Here is a 19,440-nt window from a genome sequence, read left to right as displayed (position 1 = left end):
TAGAAGAATGAAGAATGGATGCATGAAGCATTTGTAGTGTTCTTAATTCCCTACAATAGAACTGAAAAGTGAACCAAGTCTTCTTTCACCATAGAACATGTCTAAACAGGTGCAAAGCACCTCTGTGTGATTTGGAGGGTTCCGTGCCAACCTCCAAGTGGGGCAGTATGTGCCATCAGATGGCTTTAGCTTCATATTTAGTAGAATCAGAGTTAAATGAATGGTTGAAAGCCAGCTGCTCTGGGTACCTTGACATTTATTTCTCAGGTGGTCACTCTGGTTGTCTTGTTCATAAGAGCTTTTGTAGGCACATAACAATGGAAGGCATAGAGCCTATATTCTTCTTCTTTTATGTGAAGATCAGAAAGATAAATCCATTTGGTTGTTTTTCTTTTCCTTTCTTATTTTCCTTTTTGTTACTCAAGAGTTATATTTTTCTGTGGTAGTAACCTGTCTAGCGATACCAGAAATGGCTTTAAATTCATGCAATTAAACAAAGTGATCTCACTTGGTGAGATTTTTGGAAAAGTGCAAAAGAGTTAAATCCAAGTTGTTTTTAAATAGAACTAACCATATGTTTACCAATTTATTTGTATTTTGTTTATAATGAAAACCTAATAGAGAAAAAAACCTGTACATACGAGCATAATAACACTTTAAAAATGCACAATTTGATTATTGTACAGCACTTACCAATGCTGGTTTCACATTACTTATCAATATGCATTTAATATCCATTATGGTCTAAGAACTATTCCACTTTAAAGTTTTTAATTCTCAGAACTAATAATCACTCATTGTTTTTTATGGATAAATATAATTTCCATTTGAAGCCATTAGTTAAAAACACACAAAATCCCCAAGAATACATGTCCTAAATAACTACAAATAAAGCTCATTTTCATTTATAATTATTGTTGTCTGCTTCTGAATTACTTGCCATTATTATTATTATGTATATATTATATATATACATATTATATATATTTTTTATGATCATCATAATGAATGTTCTTAATTATATTTCAGAACTAATTCTTTAAAATCAGTACTGTAATCATCCACTTACAGTTGGTGATTTTCAGTGTTCTCTTCACTTCTCCACTCCCCGATCCTCCGCAACCATCCTCATCATCACAGTCTCCACTGACTTGCTCCACCATGCCACCACCACTGCCCAGCTGAATAAGCTCCCACTTGTTGGGTTTGGGTGACCTACCCTGTAACAACTAAATGCAGACACCAAAAATATTTATTATTAGCAAATTCAAATCTTCTAAGAACACAATTCTTAAACTTAGGTAGAAATAACAACCATTCTTATAGGGATCCACCATTTTGGTATAGATACCTTACTAAGTCAAATCTTCAAAATATTAAAACAACTGAATTCATAATAATGGGCAAAAACTTACATTCATAAAGAGCTATACTCTGCCTACTAACTTTGTGATAAGTCTTTGGATAATGCTTTAGGAAACAAATAAAACTAGTTTTTTTTTTTTTTTTTTTTTGCTTATGGGTAGTTTGGCCAGAGGATCTTTTGCTGTTGAAAAAATAATGCTTAAGCATGGTAAAGCAAACTGCAAAACGACACAACCACCCTTGTAGTGTGATTGCTGGTAATAGTGTACAGTTTTGTACTATCCAAAATTTCTCAAATGTTAGAATATTATCTTTCTAGAAAATAATTTCATCTAAAGAATTCGAAATTTTGAACACAAGCATTAATATCTCTATTTAAACTTTCTCACATAAAAAATAAGGCCCAATGTCTATGGCCCAGAAATGAATTTGGGTCAAAAGATTCAGGTAGTGTTTTCAATTTATACAAGGTATTTAAGAATTTTAGTTAACTTCTCAGTTCTTAAGGATTTCATTTACCTTTATAAGTAAAATAGATAGAATAGCCATTCTCCTCTGCAGCATAGGAGTGCTGGTAATATTTTTAAATAATATTGGAAGTGTCTGAACTCCTTTTCACAAAGGTGATGTTATAAATAATAGAATATTTCACTTAAAGCTAAAACTGAGTAAAATAATCCAATATGTGACATTTTCTACTCTAAGGTAGTTTTGGGGAACACATAAACCAGTATATGTCCAAGAGGGAAGTGCTATATTATGAATGATATATACCTCTGCTGCCCACTTAATGGACATTTAGATTCTCACGATACTTCATGAAAGATTTAGGATGTGACTTCTGTGATTTTCCAAAAAAAACAGTATCAATTTGCAAATACTAATTACACAACCCACATTAAATATTTCATGTTGAAGAATAGTGAAATAGCTTCAGCATATCTAAAATGAGTATGTTTAACATTTAAAGAATACTTATATTTATCAACTGGACTTTGACAATCATAAACTTCAAAATTAAAAAAGTCATCAATTCTAAATTATTACAGTTTTTAAGATTTAGTTTTTCTAAAGGTATGTAAAACAACTGGTTTAAATTCTTACTTTTTCCAAAACTTTTAAAAAATTATGTAAGATGTGTTAAATTTAAAAGAAGATTTCTTTCAACATCAAATGAATTTAGTAAATTACATCTAAGAAACCTTCTTTACTATGTTTAATGTGCTGATGTATATGTATTCTATTTCCTAGAAAAGAAGGGCAGGTCCATGGCAATGGGGAAACATAAATATGCAACAAACCATATAAAAATTAAAATCTGAAAAAGAAGTGTAAGTACAAATGGTTTTATTTTACACCATTTATCATGCCATTCATCATGCATTTAGTATATTCACAAAGGGATTGGACTCTGAGGTCCAACCTACTTACATATGAATCCTGATTCTGACGTACGCTAACCAAGACACATTGGATTGGGATAACTTAATTAAAATTCAATTTACTTATATCTAAAGTAAGGACATGAATTTATGTATGCCACATTCATAGTGTGAGAAAAACTTATGTAAAGCACTTTGCAAATACTTAGTGTGTCAGCACATTAAAAATAATTCTTGTTGGTTATTATTATCTACTTTATCATATAGTCTATTACAATATTATTTGAACACCCAGAACACATTACTTGAAAGAATTATTTGATAAAGAATCCAATTACACAACTCACATTATATTTTTTAAAGTATTATCTGACAAGTATAACAAAAGCCAACTTCTCTGGTAGGGTCCTGCTCCCTTTCTGACCCTGACATCTTTTTCTAACATTTTCCATATCAACCATATTTCCCTAAGATTTCTGCTAGTATTTTTACTGGGATCTTTACCAGAATCCTGATGAAATCTCCTTAACAATATAAACAATGTATAAATCACAAGGCCACAACCCAACGAATTTAAACTAAAAAATTCAAACTGAAAAATTGTCCATATAAAACAAAAGTTACTATATTAGGAAATAAGATTCATTTGAAAATGTTTGAATATATTCATTGTCAGAGAATTATTCACTTATTTTTAGTGACTGATACAAAATAATAGGGAACTTTTTAAAAAAGCATTTATTATGTTATCTATATTTCTCTAGAGTGAAATTGTAGGAAATACTTAAGGACCTCAAACTTTTAAGATTTAGGACTGTATAAAACTATATTTCAACTCAAACTATCTGTGCTGAGCACAATTGTAAAACTGACCCCAAGACTTCCTACTCTAATCCTTGGGACTGAACATATGATGTCACTTTCATGCCTACTACCTTACATATCCAAAGAAATGTTTCAAATGTTATTAATGTCAGTAATCAGTTGGTCTTGTACCATAAATAAGATTTCTCAGGGATGGATTCATATAATCACATGAGTTCTTTAAAAGGTGAAGATTTCTCTGGCTATCACCAGAGTCAAAAAACATTTGAAGTATGGAAGGTCAGGGACATTGAATGCAAGGAAACTATTTGTTGGTATATGTTAGGATGCTGTGGGAGCCTATTAAGGTTCCTGTGGCAAGGAATTGGACTTCTAGTGTCCTTTAGCAGCTGAAAGTGGAGTGATCTGCCATGCCAACAGCAAGGAAATGAGGCCCTCAGCCCTATAACTGTGTTCTCTCTACTGCCTACTTAATCCTAGAAGTGGATTTCCTTTCAGAACCTCCAAATTGTGGCTGAAAACTTGAGTTTGGCCTTGTCAAGTTCTGAGCAATGAGCCAACTCAGACTTCTGATCAATAAAGCTATGCACTAAAAAATGGAAGTTGTCTTGAGCTTCTAAATATGTGGTCATTTGCTATGTAGCAAGAATAAAATAATGTACTCTCCAATCCCTGATTGGGACACACTTACTTCTTGGAAATTTTGTCTGATATCTTCTGATTCTTTACCACATTCTTCAGAACAAGAGGTGAAAATTTTCATGAGACACCACCTTATCAAGAAGATGTACCTTTGGAATCATGCTATCAGGTTTCACCTTTGCATCAGTTTTCATTTTCTCTGCCTTTTCATAATCCTTCTCACTGATTTTCGTGTCTCTGAGTAAGGGGTATAATTGCTGTTTCCTGTAATCAACTGATCCAAATATATCCAGGTTCCCATTTGATCCATGACTCTAGGTCTCCAATAAGACCCTCTCCCTCTGATAGGGTCAACATTTACCCCTTCTCATTCATTTTCTCACTTCTCAGTTACTACCTGTCAGCAAATGTTCATCTTCATTCTCAAAATTTTTAAAGTTTACAAAAATATTAGTGAATTTCCAGTCAAAAAAACCAAGGGGCTTTTCACAATAAGAACTTTGCTCATATTCATATTCTTTCTCTCTCTCTTTCTCTCTCTCTCTCTCTCTCTCTCTCTCTCTCTCTCTCTCGGAGTATACTATCCAAATTTCTTCTTTTGTTCACCTTTCTCCCCCATTACTTCAAAATAAATAAATAAGTAAATAAATAAGTAAATAAATATGAGTTTTTAATAAATGTGTTTCAGTGAAGAGTATAAATCATCTAATCTTAGTCTCTTTCAGGGAGCTCATCCTAACAGATTAACAGATTGTGCCTCCACCTGTATATACATTACACTCTGGTTTTAACTCACATTCCATGTACTGCTTACTTCACCTCTAAGCTGTGATTAGAAGTAAAGATGAACTCACCTACTTTCTATCTTCCAGCAACATTATTAATCTCCACCATTCACTTGGCATTTCAAACATATCTTCTGATTATCCCATACTGCTGGGGTCATTAGTCTCTCTTACCCAACACCACCATATATTTTTATTATCCCCAAATCAATACTTTTACCATATCATTTCTGATTCTTAATGCTCTTTTAGACACTCTACTGTCAAAAAGAACTTATAACATGTACCTAGAAGAGGGAATAAATGGGTAAAGAAAACAGTGGTAAAATTTTTGGGAAATGCACATGATTTCCCCTTTTTGGTTCTGAAAGCTCATGAGAAATATCACAGGAAGCAAACTTGTCTAATTAGGATTTACCTCACATTTTCCAAATTTACATAAGCAAATTTCCCATCTCCCCTCACTTAGCACATGCTGATATACTTTAGAAATGAGTCCAAGAAAACATGTCCAAAGGTGACTTGGCAGTCAAGGTGCCATTGATATATTGCTTCTCTTTTTTTAAAATTGTATTTAAACACAGCTCCTCAGCACCCAAATTTTGTTACAGAGCAGTCAATCATTCTCACAGAAATCATGTGACTTTATAATTTTGTTCATGCTTGTTTTATTGTACCCTCACTTTCAACTCCTGTTTTGCCACACAAGGAATACACACTTTCCTTTCAACTCATCATATTATATCTAACATTCAAGTTCAAACTCAAATATATCTTTTTCTATTCCATTTGTATATCTGTGATCTTTTAAACTCTATGCCATTTGCTGGCACTTAATCCGTTTTCTTGAACATATATCACCTTCTTGACTAATGGTAAGTTTCTCAGAGATTAGACCAGTGCCGCAGTCTGGCTGGGCACAAAATCACGAGCCACTCAAGCAGGAACAAACTTTATTTTTGAAACTGCCGCCAATGCCCTGTACGCTCCCAGGAAGATTGCCAACCGACCCGATTGCCTACCGACCCACGTGGCTTCTCCCGGGTCCCAACAGGAACTCCCTCCTCCGGAATTCCCTCCTACCGCACTTCCCCAACCAATGGGAACTCTCCAGGAGTCCTGTAGCAGGCCAAGGTGAACAGCAGGAGTCCAATATCCATATGAATGCAAATCTTAACATAATCATATCATCTCAATGGCTTGCTGGCATCACCTTTCAACCAAAAATGCCATGCATCATATTACTTGGCTGTGGCTCTTAACAGACCAGGATTTAGATTTCTCTATACCAGTCCCCATTATGAAGAGAGTGCTTATTACAAGATAAATGTTAAATGTGTATATATTGATTGATTTAAAGTTTAAAAATAATTAAGCTAACCCTGTCTTTAATATCTCTATATCCAATTTATTAAAGAGCTTTCACTTTTACTGAAGACATTCAAGGCTATGATATTCTGGAATAACTTTGAATTGGTACTTTTTGACTGCCAGATTGATTGATTCACATATTAATTCATTAACTTTTTTTTGAGCATGTACTGTGTAACAGGTATTTTGGAAGCTAAACATCTATATCAAAAGAAAATACAGTGTTTTTTGTTTTTAAAAAAATGCTCAATGTATACTTTATTTCAAAGATGATATTCATGAATATGCAACAAGATAAAATTAAAATGAATTATATAATCTGAAAAGCAGGAAAAAAAGAAGAAATAGCTTGAAGGCTTACTTTTGTGTTATTACTAATTATGTTTCTTTATAATCTTAATAAGAATAATTTAAAACAATCTTATTTCTGAGAACCTGGAGACTTCTAAGAAATTGTTTAAACAACAACAAAAAAATTGTCATTGAAGAATCATGAATCATGCCAAGATATATTAGATATATTTGTGTTTGCATCTAATTGCTATAAACTAAAAAGGAAAGGGATCTTTCAAAATAAACATATATAATTGTTTCATAATAAATATGGACATATTGTTAAAGGTTGATTAATGCAAAAGGTCTGTCTTCTAGAGTAGGGAGGAAAGTTTAGCTTTACGATTTGGATCACCTGGTAATGAACTCCTGCCTTATTCCTACAGAAGGGATCTGTTATCTTCATTCCCCTCCCACTCCAGACACATAGCTACCCTCTGCTCCCTTGGTTCCACCCCCAGACACAAGTACAATTTGATATCCTACTCTCAACTAATCTTGAGAAGTAAGCATATTTCTATCAAGGAGGAGACTCCCCAAATGATAATTTAGTAAAACAAAAGGATTTCCCTGTGTACACATTTAAAGGAACATAAAGAAATAAAATGAGTTCAGAATGGTAATGAAACCAAAATCTATGAGCAACACATGAAAATATCTCAATTTATGACCACACATTCGTGCAATATATTATAACAAATCTCCTAATTTTAACCACATATATGAGTAGATAGATGTTCCATACAGTCATATAATATGAGAATTTTTAAAACTTAAAATCCCCAATAAATTTGACATTATGTCTCTGGGCCTATAGAGTCTGTATCTGTAAAATGTGATAAGAATGTCTCTTTGGAAAGCTTTATGAGTATTATTTGGGTTATATTATGTAAAGTGTTGGCACATTGTATGTGATCAGTGATAGTTATTTAACTTGATCATTGTTACCATTATTACCAGTAGAAACTGATACTGTGAAAGGAGGAAACCCATGTGGGAATAAAAATCCCTATCTACAATCCCACTCTGCCTTGGCTCTGTCATTTGAATCTGCCTCAACAAAACATAAAATGATGGCATTTTACAATCTCAGCCTATGGCCTGTCATAGAAAGTCAATCAATACATACATATTTATAGAACAATTACAACAGAGGAAAGGGCATGATTGAGTCCCCGCCACACATTAATTGTGTGCCTTAGGCAAATCACTTAAGCCTATTAAAACTCATTTTATTCTACTGAATGATAATGCATGGAAAAGCACTTTATACACTATAAAGCTCCTTGACAGGGTTCTGTGCATAGCCACGCATCCATAAAATTGAGAAACCAACAAAGTGAGGACAGAGTGAAAAACAACAACAACAATAAAATGACCACCCTTCAGAGGGCTCTTCTGTTCCTCAATGCCATGCAGTTTGTGCAGGCAGCTGATTAGCTGAAAATAGTCAGTTTTGATGACTGATGCTTCCTGCTTATGTTTAATTGGTTTAGGAAGCTCATTAGGGATGCTATCTTGGAGGATGAGTTTGGTGGGCAGAATATCTGATGACTCTAAGGCAAATGTACTTTCAGCTGTTGAATTAATTTCTCAATAGACTCAATTTGCTTTATACTAACTGTCTGGCAATACCCCGTAGCTGCAAAAGCCTTTCAAACACTTGTGATAAAATCTGGCTATAGATAGCTCATACACACGTTTGCTGTGAAAGAGAAACACTCATCACGTTAAAATAATCACCAGACACCAGAGTAGATGAATATGCTTTAAAACACCAAACATAATGATAATCTCTAAAAATTTCCCCCTTCCCCTTTCTCATAGTCATTTCCACAGATACATGAGAAGTAAATATGTGTCTAGAAAGCATTAGGCATCGTATAGGTCATCCTAGTCATCTACTCAAATGTAAATATGTCAAGATCTGCAATTTTACTATTTTATTCTAATGATGAGACTATGTAGGCAAAAATTAAAATGATGGGAAAATTGCAAACCAGAAAACTGAAGATCTAAAAACAATAGTACTGTTCACTTTATCATTGATAAAACATCTTCAAAGAACATTTTAAATATAGACTGAAAAATTTTCTACATATATACACATTCAAATATGTACATATATATGAATCTAATTTTGTCATAAATGGATTGGTATTTGCATTTTCATATATTTTAAGTAAAACCCATAAAGAAATGTATATGAAACAGGAAAACTATGGAAGCTCATAAAATTTTCAATTGAAAAACTGATTCAAAATTCCTCATGAGCTACTTTTAATTTTATCTCTATAGGATATTTCAAATGAGACCTAACATGTTTTTATATGGCATGCTCTTGTTATTTTGTCTGCAATATAACTTCACTTTCCCCAATCCTCCAGATGTGCATCCAACCAAACCCATCCAACTCCACTCCATTTTCACCTCCTTCATTAACTTATTAAAATCATCTTTTATAGAACTCTTTTAGCAAATTTCCCCACTATTGCTCTTTAAAAATTTTTTAAAAAATATTTTATCCATAAACTCAAATACCACAGATCTCTAGATTTATATTTTCAAAAACAGTTAAATCCTTATAGACTATTCTACCAAAAAAGCCAAACATGTTTTACAATATGTCATGTTATGTTAAGTTGACCGGACACAGAAGTCATTTCTGTAGGATTTCTTTTCAGTGTTTGCTTTAAGTTGGAGCTTTCTGATCTTGGCTTCTGTTGTACCAGTAATTTGAAAGGTCACTGCTCTGCTGGCATTTGGCTTATGCAATGCAGTCTGGCAATTTATAAAAGTCTTGTGATTTTGTAAATAGAACACTGAAGTTAGAAAAGGCTTACTGAATTCATTCTCTATGTGGTAATACTGCAAAGTTATTGAACCTTGTTCCCATAAGAAAATTCTGTTTGTCTCCTTACCCCTATGTCTGATCCCTATCTCCAACTCAAAACAAAACCAGCCCATCTTCTGAGCCATCACTCCAAAATGAACTGTTCAAGTTTATTATGAGTTTGTGTCCTACTCCAAATTCAAGACTTCTCAGGAGGGTGAAAATAAAAGCTGAGTTAATGCAGGAATAAAAGTGGAAATAGAAAACAACCTCAGATAGAACTCAGAAAAAAGCGTAGGGCCAAAGAAGGAGAGTGCATGCCAACTTTATCAATTCTCCAACGTTCTTGTGCAACAACCCCATGAAATCACTCTAAAGATCTGAAGTGAATTGGTAGAAAAACAAACAACCTTTCTCATAAGACAACTCTAGAGTTAATTCTGGAGCCTTCTGTCACAATACCCATGTTAAGCTGGCCAGAAAGGTACAGAGGATGAATGACAGTGGTGCCGGGGGAAACAAAGACATCTTGTGAATAAGCAAGATGTCTGCATCAGAAGAATGGGAGAAGTAGGGGAGAAGAAAAATGAAGGTTAGAAGTAAATTAAATAACTGCAACACATTTAATGAAATAAGTAGATGTATAAATCTAGTTTCTTAGATCAAACATTATATTCTGTAGGACATGATATATTATAATTATACTTCCCAAAATTAAAAGAAAAGTGAGATTAGGTTCTTCAAGCCACTCTTTTACTTATAATTTAATATGTTAATTCTCTAAATCATTATTGCATATTCACCTACATCCACAGAATTAACACAAATCACATACATATATAACCACACAAATATACCTGGACAGGGCCATTACAAATAACTAATAGCTGATCCAGGCTGGTCTATGGTCAAATAAAGAGCAATTTAAACAAGAATGAGATATTAAACAATTTCACTCTTTTTTATTGGTTAGGTACAGAATAAGTTTATATTATTCACAGAGTGCTTTATTATCAAGGAGTCATTTTTATTCAACACGTCAAAAGCCTGCATCTTTTTAACTGATCTTCATATGCACAGGAAATGTTTAACTATCAAACCAGTTAATAATACAGATATATTGGTTCATTTTTAACATATATATTTTAACATATTTTTCACAAATTTACAGTTACTTGTGGCCTGGATTGTCTCAGTTAATGTTCTCTCCTCATTATGGGTACCATGGTAAGCAAGGGTATAGAAATTTATTGCTGAGAAAATGCCTAACCGTTTGCCTACACGTCCCATATCATCTTTCTAAAATTATAGTACTCAGTAACCTAATTTTCAAAATCGAGGAACATACTGAATATCTACTGAGTGTGAGAATAGCAAATAAATATATTCCAAAACATGGATGGATTGACTGAAGGTGACTTTTAGACAACTCAGCATCATCTGGGGAAATTGGGTGTCTACTAGCCATGCTTAACAGAAGTTAAAGCAGGACTTATAGTACCAAGAATGTTTTATTTTCCTAGTCAATAATGTAGATAGTGTTGATCTTTATATACAGTACCAAGGAAACGGTTTTCTTCCTTTTTTTTTTTGTATTGGGAATTGAACCTTAGTACTTAACCACTAAGCCACATCCCCAGCCAGTTTTATATTTTACTTTGAGACAGGGTCTCACTAAGTTGTTTAGGGCCTTGCTAAGTTACTGAGGCTGGTTTTGAACTTGCCATCCTCCTGCCTCAGCCTGCTGAGCTGTTGGAATTACAGGTGTTCAACACTATGCTTAGCTAAGTAATTTTTTCCCCCTCAATTCATTTGCTCAAATTTGCTTCAGCTGGCCCAATCATTAGGAAAAGAATGGGCAACACTAGCTTTTCACTTATTGTCAGGGACAAAGAGATCATGCATGTACTTTCTACATAGAATATGGAAATCAGCATTTTTCATAATTAGAGTTGTTACCTTGTGACTTTTTTGGTTATTTTTATGTATCAAGAATACATTTCTAACAGGATTACAAGATTTATGTTCTTCAGATGGATGTGCTTTAACCATTGCCCTTCTAGTCTCCATGAGACTGATATCATTGAAAGATAAAGAAAAAATTTTTAAAAGGAAGAAGAAAGAGGACATAAAGAAAAAAAGAAAAAAAAAGAGGGAGGAAGGTGGGCTTTAATCATGTTACATTATCATGTAGGGTTCCTTGCTTAGTAAAGATTTTCATTGAATTCACCAAAATTTCCATTGCCTTTCTAAAAGAACTCTGAGCGATAGAAATTAATTTAAAATCTGACTTTGGCAACCAATCTAGATTCCCTTCATTGGCCAGCTGTGCAGAGATCATTCTCAAATGCTCTATTAAAAAAGAAAGATTCCCTTAAAGTTTCCCAGTCTATTAAAGGTTTATTTCCAAAAGGAGCTCATTCTGATCCCATTTAGTATGACACCCCTGTGTATGCCAGATGGTAACAAGCATTACAGCTTCACAAATGTCATTCCAATTTTCACCTTTACAATTAAATTATCCTACCTTTCTTTACCTAAACCACAAAATTGTGGACAAAGATATGCCAAATGAAGGGAATATTTTGCTAGAAATATTCTAGAACTTATTTGAGGAAAATGTGCAATATTTGAAACTTTAGCTGCTTGGGGAGCTGGTGGGTGGGTATTTGACTAGGATTTTAGGTCAGATTTTCCCACTACTTAAATGTGTGACCTTAAACAAATCACTTAATCTTTCTTCAACTAAATGTTTCATTAAAAAAAAGAAAAAGAAATTGAGGACACCGAAATTTCCCAAATACGTATCATAGCTCTAAAATTTTCAATTCTTATATTTTAAATGACATTCTAACATTTGGTTTCTAAACAGGTATTATATCTTCAAGCCTTACTGCAAGCCTCTCTGACATTCATTTTAATTCTATTTGTTTTTCTGCTAGATGTAATATTTGAGATTCTTTAAATTGAAATAATATGCCTTTTTCAGGTTTAATTGTATTTTCCCCAAAACATATATTGAAATACTAACCTTGGATACTTCAGAATGTGACTTTATCTGGAAATAGGGTCTTTTACAGTAAAGACAAGGTCTTTAGAGTAGGACCTAATCCAGCATGACTAGTTTCCTTCTAAAAATGTGGACTTAAACACAGTAGGTCTTTCTTCTTAATTGTTACATTTTATTCCACTGTTCTACTGAAACAGATTATTTTATGTTCTCCTGTTGGTGGACATTTGTACTGTTTTGAGGATTTGGATATAAAAATAATCTTGCTGTGAGAATCTTGAAAATGGCTTTTGGTGTATCTATTTCCAAAAAATGCTGTGTAAGAGTAGTTGTATTATTTCTTAAATTTTTTAAAGAAGTCACCAAATAATCCACCTGTGCTTGGAATTGTTTGGTGCATCAGAAATGTGCTAAATATAGACATAGATTATATAATAGACGCAGCTCACTCAGATTGTTAAAGCTACTGCAATATTTAAAGGCTGTTTTCCCAGTGAAATTCATTGCTTCCTGCAATTTCATGCTTCTATCTAGGATTATTTCTCCTTAGTAGTAATACTTTCACTAGTGTTTTTATAGTCCCAATCTTCTTGTCAAACATTTGCTAAAGAACTATTTATCTAAAATATTTTACTATACCTCAATTTTGTGTATATTTTCACTGACTATAGATTTTTATGTTGGTATAATTTTTTCTTCAGCATGTTCAAATGCCATTTAATTTTCTTTTGTTTCTACAGTCTGTTAAATATTTTTTTTTCTCTTATGCTTGCTCTACTTTCATTTAGTTTTGGTTCACCAATGGATTTGTGATGGTTTTCTTTGTATTATGCTGCTTAGGTTTTGTTAAGTTTCTTGAAAGTGCATTTATATCTTTTTATCAGTTTTACAAAGTGCTTGACCAATTGGTCTTCAAATATTGCTTATTTCCCCATTCTCTCTTACCTATCTTTCTTCATCTCCAACTACAGGTATGTTATATGTTTTTACTGCATGTTTTTTATGCTGTGTTTTGGTTCATCCAGTCTCGTGAGCTGAGGTTATTTCTATAGATTAGTTTAGATTATTACTATAGATTTCTCTTCAGGTTAACTTTTATTTTGCAGTAGTTATTCACTTCTTGTGCTTCTTGAAAGAATTCCCCACGCAAAGACACTTCGCCGGGAGAATTCCAATTTTATTGCAAAAAGCAATGTGCTTATATAGAACTAAGGGGGAGATGGTAGGGTTTAGATAAATGGCAGGCAACCCGTTTATTGGCAAGTTCTTTCAGATATCAGCTCTGGAGCCCAGGAATTAGTTCTCATTGGGGCTAAGGTTTCCCGCCAGCGAGATTTGAAATTGGCGCCGGCGGGAGAGTTCACATGGGCGGGAACTTTTCGCGCTACTGCAGAAAAGAAGAAGGTAGGAAGAAGAGGTGCTTAGGCGCCATGTTGGGGTTTTTTCTCTGGGGTATGGCTGCCATTTATACTTTTCCCAACATTCCTCCCTTTTTGTTTTCTTAGGAAGTGGGACGTCGTTGGTCAGATCCGGCTGCTTCCTGCTGTGTGGGGGCGCTGTGGGGCCTAGAAAGGGAAGTGGAGGAATTCTCGGGGGGCAGGTTTGGGGATATCATGGCAGCCAGAAATAAAACCCAGTGGCTATAGACAGCTACTTCCGTAGGGGTGAAGTCTGTGAAAGTTCCCTGAAGCCACAAGTTGTCGATGGCATCGAACCAGTCCTGGATGGAGGAGATTGTTGGTATCAGCCACTGGTCCTGTAACAGAGACTCTAGGAAATACTGGAAGCGTTGCCTGGACATGGCGTCACCAGCACCTGAAGAAGATCAGAGCGAATAAAAACATAATGAAGATAAAAATTAAAGCAAAGGTCAATTTTTGGCAGAAGTTCCATGTTGGGGGACTGACAGAGAAGAGGCCAAGGGCCATGAGGAAGCTTAGAAGGACATAAAGACTCATGAATCCAGGATGGCAGATTAAGAGGTTCTCCGAGCTCGTTGTCTCCCGCTGTCTGATGTCCGTTGCATTCCATCGTGCCTGGTAGTGAGCTTCAGCACTGAGTGAACTGTTCTCTTGGAGATGTTGGGAGTTCATCGGTCATCAGAGGCTGGTAGTGCCTAAGCAAAAGCTGGTTGAAAGTTTGATTAGAAATTTTTTGCAATTGGGTTTGAAGGAACTTCATTATACAGGGCAAGAGAGCACAAAAAAGGAGCATCCCAATAAGGGGCCCCAAGATAGGTAGTAAGTACGTGGCAAGAGAGGATTGGAAGAACCCCGTTATGGGATTAGAGGAGGTGGGTTTGAGTAGTTGGGTCGATAATTCCTGCAATTTAACAACATTTTTTTCTATTAGCCCAGACTCATTAACATAGTAGCAACATTCCTCTCTGAGGAACAGGCATGTACCCCCTTTTTCTGCAGTGAGAAGATCAATCGCCCTTCGGTTTTGTAAAGCCACTTGTGCCAATGAAGTAACCTGCCGCTGCAAGGAGCCCAGAGACTCAGCAGTGGTATCGAGTGCTTCCTGCAGTTTTTGTTGCAGGTCATTGGATGCCCATAGAGCATGACCTATAGCTCCACCAGAGAGTCCGAGACTTGCCACTGAGGTTGTTAAAGTGAGGCCTACCAGAACCGGCAGAAAGACTGCCCTACGGGTGCAGGAAGGTAGGGCCAGCTGCCGGAATTCGGTGGGAGTATACAAAGACAGCTGAGGAACTACAGTAACCAAGAAACAGGTGCCAGAGACATTGATTGTTGAGGTACTTAAAGACCCGTTACACCAGAGGAAATGTCCAGGTTGCATAAACGCAGGGCTCAATGGGGTGCTATAGCTCAAGGAACAAATGGGTAAAGGATTCATTGTTGGCAGGTGGAAACAGATGAAAGGAAATGAAGTATTGGTGGAATAACTTTCCCACAGTGGGATATGTGTCACATGTAGGGGTTGTCCTTTCTTAGAGAAATTGTAGGTTTTTGCTGAAATATTTCCTGCCGCTAATGGGACTGCTGCTAGAAGTGGACGACTAAGTGAAGCACAGAGAAAGCACTGAGAAGTAGGCACAGAAAGAGGGGTGGAGTTTAATAATCGAAGAGTTTGGTGTAGCAAATTGAGCCATGTGGGAGGGGGGCCAAAGGGGGTTGAAGGCTCTGAATCTTCTTTGGATGGGCTATGGATAAGATCTCGAAGTTTTGATTCTGACTCCTTGATGTGTTCGACTACTTGGATGGTTGCTTTAGGTGGCATAATCAGGGTGCGGCCAACAGTCATCCACCCTGTGGGTCTGGCTGAGGTTGTCCGAGCATAGACAGCAAACTCAACGTAGTCCCAATGTTTGGCCTTGGGGTCAGGTATATCTAAAGTATATCATCCATTGTTATCGGATGAAGAGCCTTTATGCCACTTTAGGTAACTAGAAGTCCACCCTTCAGGGTAACCAAGTGAGTGGTAAGAATAGCTACCACGTTCATCATGGAACCTGCATGACCAATAGGGGCACCCATTATATATCTCAGGCCACCAATGACAATAGTCTTTGGTTTGATCAAAAAGGAAGCAAATGAAAGGCCAGTTCCAGCTACCAGGGATGAAGGTCCTTGAAGGTGACAATTTTAGGGAAATAGAGGTGCAGTTGTGGATGAAGCAAGTAGTTGCATCCACTGTGCGGACCTTCTGCATGCCATGTTCTGAGTATCGTTCCCGAAGAGTGAATAAATACATGGTAGGAGAGGAGGGTAAAGGCCAGTCCCAACAGAGCACAGAAAATAAGCAGAGCACAAAAAACAAGCAGAGAGAGAAGACTAGGGTGTTGGGAGAGCTCATTGTGCCTTCTTTAAGAGGAATTGGGCTGAGGAGAACACCGTGTGAGCCGCAACTTAAAGGGGTGAGATGGGTGTGGAGAGCAGGAGTAAAGGGGAGGTTCAGGAGGTGATTCTTGGAGTTCCTCAGGGGTGGTCCTGTCGTCAGCAGGTGGGGCCTCCTGGTGATATGGCTTCAACCTAGAAATGTGAATCCAGGGAGTGAGACGGTTGTCTGGTAAGGAGAGTTTGGCGGCGGTGGGGGTACAGAGAATGACAGGATAGGGGCCTTCCCATTTTGGGGCAAGAGGCCCTTTCTCCTCTGGGGTGTTATAATAGACTAGACTCCCAGGTGTTAAGGGAGGAGTGTTTGGAGAGGAGACTGGGTCCGGAAGAAGCCAGTCCTGATATTTCCAGAGTTCCGAGCGGAGATGAAACAAGAGAGGCAAAGACAAATCTCAGGTGAGAGGTCCTTGTGAAACGACCAGCCCAGGGGGTATAAGAGGTCTTCCATACATTATCTCAAAGGGAGACAGTAAAGATGGTTTCTTAGGGAGAGCTCTGATTCGAAGCAAAGCCAAGGGAAGGAGTTTGACCCAGTCTAAGTTTAATTCCATTGTCAATTTGGTAAGGACTTCCTTTAGAGTACGATTTACCCTTTCCACTTTCCCTGAAGCCTGGGGGCGATATGGACAGTGGAAATGCCACTTGAAGGAGAGGGCTTGAGAGACCTTTTGTGTGATCCTAGAAATAAACTCAGGGCCATTGTCAGATTGTAAGGAAGTGGGCATACCAAACCTGGGGATAATGTCTGTCAGTAAGATTGAAGCTACAGTGGAAGCCTTTTTATTGGAAGTGGGAAATGCCTCAACCCAACCAGAGAAAGTGTCCACAAAGACAAGGAGGTATTTAGTGTGCCGTACTGTGGGCATGTTGGTGAAGTCTACCTGCCAGTCAGCAGCGGGAATGTGTCCCCGGGCTTGGTGGGAAGGGAAAGGTTTGGGCCTTAAAGGAGTATGAGGGTTGGTCCGCTGACAGATCTGATAATTAGAGGCTATATTTTGGAGCATGGCTTTGTCAGAGGGGGTGAGGGAGAAGAAGCTCTGTAAAAAGAGGGTTAAAGGCTGAGAATTAGAATGGAATAGAGTATGAAGGAACTTGAAAAGATCCTTGTTCTTACTGGAAGAAGTAGGGACTTCAGATGAGCTGTCTAAAGTGGCCATTATATGTCCCCCAGGGGGGCCATAATTGGAAGTGGTAGCAGCCATTCGTGCCGCCTGGTCAGCTTTGGCATTGCCCTCAGTGATGAGAGAGCCGTCCTTCTGATGGGACCTACAATGGACAACTCCCAACTGGGTGGGTAAGTGGGAGGCCTCTATCAGATTGGTTATAAGAGCCGAATTAGTGATCGCATTAACTTTGGTGGTAAGTAGGCCTCGCTCCTTCCATATTGCAGCATGGGATAATAAGATATGGAAGACATATTTTGAGTCAGTATAAAGGGTGAGGGATTTGCCTTGTGCTAGAAGGCAGGCACGAGTGGCTGCTATAAGTTCAGCCTGCTGGTTGGTAGTTCCTGAAGGCAGAGCTTTGGCCTCTATAATCCCAGTGGCTGAAACTACAGCGTATCCAGAGTAATGAGTGCCGTTCTGCCTACAGGAACTGCCATCAGTGAACCAGATAAGGTCAGGCTTGGTGAGTGGTCCCTCAGAAATGGAAGAATGACAGGGGAGGAAATCATCTAAGGTTTCCAAGCAATTATGAGTTGGTGTGTTAGATGTGGGAGTCATTGGGAGCAGTGAGGCAGGGTTCAGTGCAGAGCAGGGGAGGAAAGTAATATTAGGGTTTTCCAGAAAGGAAGTGAGGAGCGACAGAACTCTGGATGGAGGAAGGGTTTGAAGACCCTTATAAGCTAAAAGATCCTTCAAGTGATGTGGGGAGTGGATAGTTAAAGGGGCCCCAAAAGTCAGCTTAGAGGCTTCTTTGTGTAAAATTTGTCCAGCAGCCAGAGCTCTTAAGCAAGGGGCCCACCCACGGATGGTAGGGTCTAGTTGTTTGGACAAATATGCCACAGGTGCAAATGTAGGCCCATAGTTTTGACCTAAGACCCCAAGTGCTTGTCCCCCTTTTTCATGGACATATAGATGAAATGGTCTTGAAAGATCAGGAAGGTGAAGGGCGGGTGCCTTTAGGAGGAGTTGCTGAAGCCTGCGGAAGTGGTAGTTGGGGGAGGAGGCAAGAGATTCACTAGGGGGTCCCTTTGCTAGGTCATACAGGGGTTTGGCTAGAAGAGAATAATTTGGGATCCAGGCCCTAAAATAACGTGCTAGTCCTAGGAATGATAGTATTTCGGCTTTCGTATGGGGCACTGGAAGATTAGAGAGGAGTTGCCTCCTATCCAGTGTTATTTCCTTTTTCCCAGGTGTGAGACAAAAACCAAGATAGGTGACAGAAGACTGGGAAACCTGGGCCTTGTGGGGAGACACCCTATATCCCTTATCTGCTAGGAAATTGAGAAGCTGGGCGGTGTGGGATTGAGAGTGTTCCCAAGAGGGACTACATAGAAGAAGGTCATCGACATATTGAAGGAGAGTAGAGTCAGGACAGGTGGGGTGAAAGGATGTGAGGTCCTGGGCAAGAACTTGGCCAAAGAGATGGGGGCTATCCCTGAATCCCTGTCAGAGGACAGTCCAGGTAAGCTGACGAGAATGGCGGGTGTGAGGGTCAGTCCATGTAAAAGCAAAGATATCCTGAGATTCTGAGGACAAGGGAATAGAAAAGAATGCATCTTTTAAATCTAGGACCGAGAAGTGGGTAGTAGTGGCAGGGATCTGAGAGAGGAGGGTGTAAGGGTTGGGCACTAGCGGGTGGATGGGGACCACAGAGGAGTTGACAAGGCGAAGGTCTTGAACCAGCCTGTAGGACCCGTTAGGTTTCTTAACTGCCAGAATGGGGGTGTTGAAAGGAGAGTGTGTAGGCCTAAGATACCCCTTTCGTAATAAATCCTGGATGATGGGTTCTAATCCGAGGAGGGCTGTGGTTGTGAGTGGATATTGTGGTTGACTAATATATCTTGAAGGGTCCCGTAAGACAATATGAA

At 37.6% G+C, this 19,440-nt stretch overlaps 1 protein-coding gene across 1 annotated transcript in view; it reads right to left on the bottom strand.

Annotated features, from left to right (window-relative positions):
- Positions 1-1,031: 1,031 nt before the first annotated feature.
- The window catches only part of Gpc5 (glypican 5), a 634,189-nt gene continuing 615,780 nt past the window's right edge, over positions 1,032-19,440 (bottom strand). The window contains exon 7 of the mRNA XM_027938911.2: positions 1,032-1,229. Coding sequence (XP_027794712.2) covers positions 1,032-1,229 — 198 coding nt within the window. The remainder of the gene's footprint in view (positions 1,230-19,440) is intronic.

Source organism: Marmota flaviventris, chromosome 4, assembly GCF_047511675.1.
Source record: "Marmota flaviventris isolate mMarFla1 chromosome 4, mMarFla1.hap1, whole genome shotgun sequence".
Lineage (NCBI taxonomy): Eukaryota > Metazoa > Chordata > Mammalia > Rodentia > Sciuridae > Marmota > Marmota flaviventris.
Note: the sequence above shows the minus strand (reverse complement) of the source record. Positions and strands in the feature narration are given on the sequence as shown.